Source organism: Fukomys damarensis, unplaced genomic scaffold (assembly GCF_012274545.1).
Source record: "Fukomys damarensis isolate Sample0158 unplaced genomic scaffold, DMR_v1.0_HiC HiC_scaffold_37, whole genome shotgun sequence".
Classification (NCBI taxonomy): Eukaryota; Metazoa; Chordata; class Mammalia; order Rodentia; family Bathyergidae; genus Fukomys; species Fukomys damarensis.
This window is the reverse complement of record NW_022900949.1, coordinates 25,500,745-25,504,437: the sequence shown is the minus strand read 5'-3', so window position 1 is coordinate 25,504,437 and position 3,693 is coordinate 25,500,745. Positions and strand designations below refer to the sequence as shown.

Here is a 3,693-nt window from a genome sequence, read left to right as displayed (position 1 = left end):
TTAAAAGTAGTACAACCCACGGATGAGCTGACACATTTTTTCTTCGCACAAGTAACTCTGCGAATCTCCCTAAATGACAGAGATGAATCTCATTCACCAGTAAGATTGCTATAAGAACCTGAGAAAAGTCTGCTTAGACAACAAATCCTTGCCATAGTGTTTCCTACCTTTTATGTCCTCCATTAGAGCTATGCCTCTTAACCCCAAGCCCATAATTACAATGACAAATATCTAAGAAGTACACAAAATGGGTGTCTCCCCTGCAAAATACATTATGTACAATATTGAACTAAAGAGAACTCATTTCCTCTCACGGTGTGGATGTCAGACTTACCTTGGAATCGAGCTCATAGATTTGACTAGATACATTTTGATGCAGACCACCTGAATTTCTTTGTATATCTCTAATCTCTTCTTTGTTTACCTTGATCTAATTTTTAAAAGAAAGGGAGAGGAAGAATTCTAGTGAAAAAAAAGCATACTCATCTTACAGGAATATAATAAAAAACCAGAGTAGGATTCTGTTTTAAGAATTAAGATTTGCCTATGAAAAATATCCAAAGCAAGTGCCATGTAGAGTAGACCATTGGGCTAAAATACCCATGGCATAATTGCACTTACATAATTTCCAGTGACAATATAAGATGTGATAAAACACACATATATAGTCAATGTTTAAAGTATTTTTTAAAGTTTCCTACAGAGAAAGACACATTGCCATCAGTGCTCTTCACTTAGAAAACATTAATCTGAATGTTCCTGCCATTTCTGGAAGCAGCTCTGAAAACCCTCTTTCTGGGAGTGTTTCTATGTAGTATGATCAAACACTACATTGACTGGGCCCGCCAGCACCAGGCCACAGCAAGGGCATGTCCACAGAAACACGACAGTACGTCCTCCTCCGTCTTATTCACTGCATCTGGCACCATGTAACTTTTGGCTCTTCCCCAAAGTCAAAATGACCGTAAAAGGGAAATGGCTTGAATCAGTTTGGGACTTTGAAGCAGCCGTGACAGGGTAACAAAAGACACTCACAAAGTGCCCTCTGGTAAGAATGATGGGTAACTGGGGTCAAACGGAGGGGGTATTAATGTCAACATGCCTTTTACTATAATAAAATTTTAAAAATTTAAACATTCAGTGTATTTTCCAATAACACCTCACAGATCAGTATGTTTTCTATTTGCATTTTTTCTCATAATAAATGCAATAAGCCATTTATTAAGAAGCTTGCTGGGACAGGCATGCAGCCCAGTGATGAGCACATGCCCACATGCCCAAGCCCCTGGGTTTAATCCACAGCACACACTCTCCCCTCCAAAAACAGAACTCTGGCTTGAAATCTGGCTAGTAAATTTTAAATTTTGGGTGAGTCTTTGATTGTCTGCCTTTGGGCAAGTTATTTAACTATTTCCTTATAAGTGAAGTAATAAAGCCCACCTCACAGGTAGCTCTGAGTGTTACATGAAACCATGCACATCAAGTGCTTCGTATGACCCCTAGGAACAGCTGTGACACCAGCGCTAACAGGGCTATGTACAAGCATGCTGCAGTATACACTGAGCACTGCAAACATTTAATAAGGCCTGAGAATCACTGGCCAATTCTGTTCTGTAGAAAAAGTAAACTGGCCATGCCTCTCTCATCCCCTCCTTCTTCACCACCCTGGTGACAGGTTCATTAGTACCCTCCATATCTTCTCTGTACTAGAGGAGATGAGCACCGTGAGCCTGTTCCCCCAGCGTTACTCCCTCCACCTACCACTGCCCCCTCCTGAGTTATTTTTCTTTATAAAAACTATCCAACTGCCAATTATGCATTTTTGTGCTGAACATTCAAGTACAGACGGGCATTGAGGTGTTCAGTTAAGTCACAACATGTGGACATACAAAATGGCATCAGGATATTCCCCATGCAGTACCTGATGTAAACATTCATTGAGGTCTTCATCATTTACTTTTATTTTCCCCAGGGATGCAGTTCTAAATTCAATGTTTTGGGCAGGCCCTGTAAGAAACACTAAATTTCCCCTTTCTGAAGTCAACCGAGGCCTGTATAATTCAATCAGAGAAAATGCAGCAGTAATTAGTCCATAAACATCTTTAAATCTAAACAATTTTTTCACTCATTTTACTATAGACTGTATACATCTTCTCTTTGGAATCAGCTCAACCAAATTCTCTCTACATTTCTATCATTCTTTTTTAATTTCCTGGGGACATCTCTTAGTAATTATATACTTGAATAGATGAATTATTTGTGCATAAGAAAGCAATTCCATATATCAGTCCGAAATATCTTTCCCTGTTGGCTTTGTGACATCACTACTTTTCTGAAGAAAAATTACACTTTTGATTTTCTGACTGTTTGTGAAAATTCATGAGGGGCTATCCTAGTCCATCAGGGGGAAAAGGATCCTTGTGTCTACTTACTGTTGGAGATCAGTATTTCTTTTCTGTCGCTGCAGCTCAGGTTCTCCAGCTTCACCATCAAATTCCGCAAACAGCAATAAAATAACCAGACTCCAAAGAAAATGTGAGGACATATTCCTCACTGGCCTCCGACGTGGTCAGGTAAGAGAGGGCGACCACTGTGACTAACTCAATAACTTTGGGAGTTTGGAGAAAAGTAAAGCAAGAATGTGCACTTTGACCAGTGGACTACTTCAGTCCTTTCTTTGTCTGAGAAGGCTATGTTATTTTTTTTTCTTCCTGAGGAATGTAAATGATCTTAGATCTTCAGTACTCTTCAACCCATGAGAGATCAAAATCTACCTCAAGTGATGTGCAACTTAATCATTACTTGTTTGACCTTTGAGACAGTAGCCAGCAGCCTTGGAAACATCCTCTAAAACAACCTTTACTCGGGAAGTGCTCACCTTTCAACAAATGCTGCTGGAAAAACAATATTCACATGCAAAAGAAGCTGGACCCTTCCTTATCTTATACCTTATGTAAAAGTTACTGCTAAATGATTCAAGGACCTAAATCCAAGACTTAAACCTATAAAACTCTTTGGAGAAAGAAAAATATAGAGAAACTTCCATGATCTTGGACTTGTCAGTCATTTCTGGGTCTGGTATCAAAAGCACAGAAAACAAAAGAAAAAAAAAACACAGGCAATCAAAAGGTGAATGATCTACATCAAAATTAAGAACTGCATCAAAGAACATTATCTATAACGTTAAAAGGTAACTAACTAAAGAAAATAGTTGTAAATCATATTTGTGATGAGGTTAATATCCAGGCTATAAAAGAGCTTTCACAACTCAAAAATAACAAACTCAAAGAATCAGACTTTTTTACATAAGCAAAAGCCTTGAATAGATAACTTCTCCAAAGAAGACATAAAAGGACATGAAGTTATCAGCATCACTGATCATTAGGCTATGGAAAACCACAATGAGATACCACTTCATATACATTAAGATGGTTGCTACAGAAAAAACAGAAAATACTACGTGTTGATTAGAATGTAGAGAAATTGAAACCCTTGTGCACTGCTGGCTGGAATGTAAAATGGTACAGTTGCTACGGAAAACAATATGAAAGTTCCTCACAAACTTAAATGTAGAATTAATTTATGTCCCAGCAATTTCACCCTGGGGTTTATACTTAAAAGAATTGAAAGCAGAGACTCAAAGAGATATCCACAGAGCAATATTCATAGAGGCATTATTTACAATAGTCAGAA

At 38.2% G+C, this 3,693-nt stretch overlaps 1 protein-coding gene across 1 annotated transcript in view; it reads right to left on the bottom strand.

Annotated features, from left to right (window-relative positions):
• Positions 1-2,677, bottom strand: part of Cubn (cubilin) — a 263,953-nt gene extending 261,276 nt beyond the window's left edge. The window contains exons 1-3 of the mRNA XM_010607108.3: positions 2,433-2,677; positions 1,922-2,051; positions 335-430 (exon numbers count right to left, since the gene is read on the bottom strand). Of these exons, the coding sequence (XP_010605410.1) occupies positions 335-430; positions 1,922-2,051; positions 2,433-2,545 (339 nt within the window). The 5' untranslated portion in view covers positions 2,546-2,677. The remainder of the gene's footprint in view (positions 1-334; positions 431-1,921; positions 2,052-2,432) is intronic.
• Between the last annotated feature and the right edge of the window lie 1,016 nt (positions 2,678-3,693).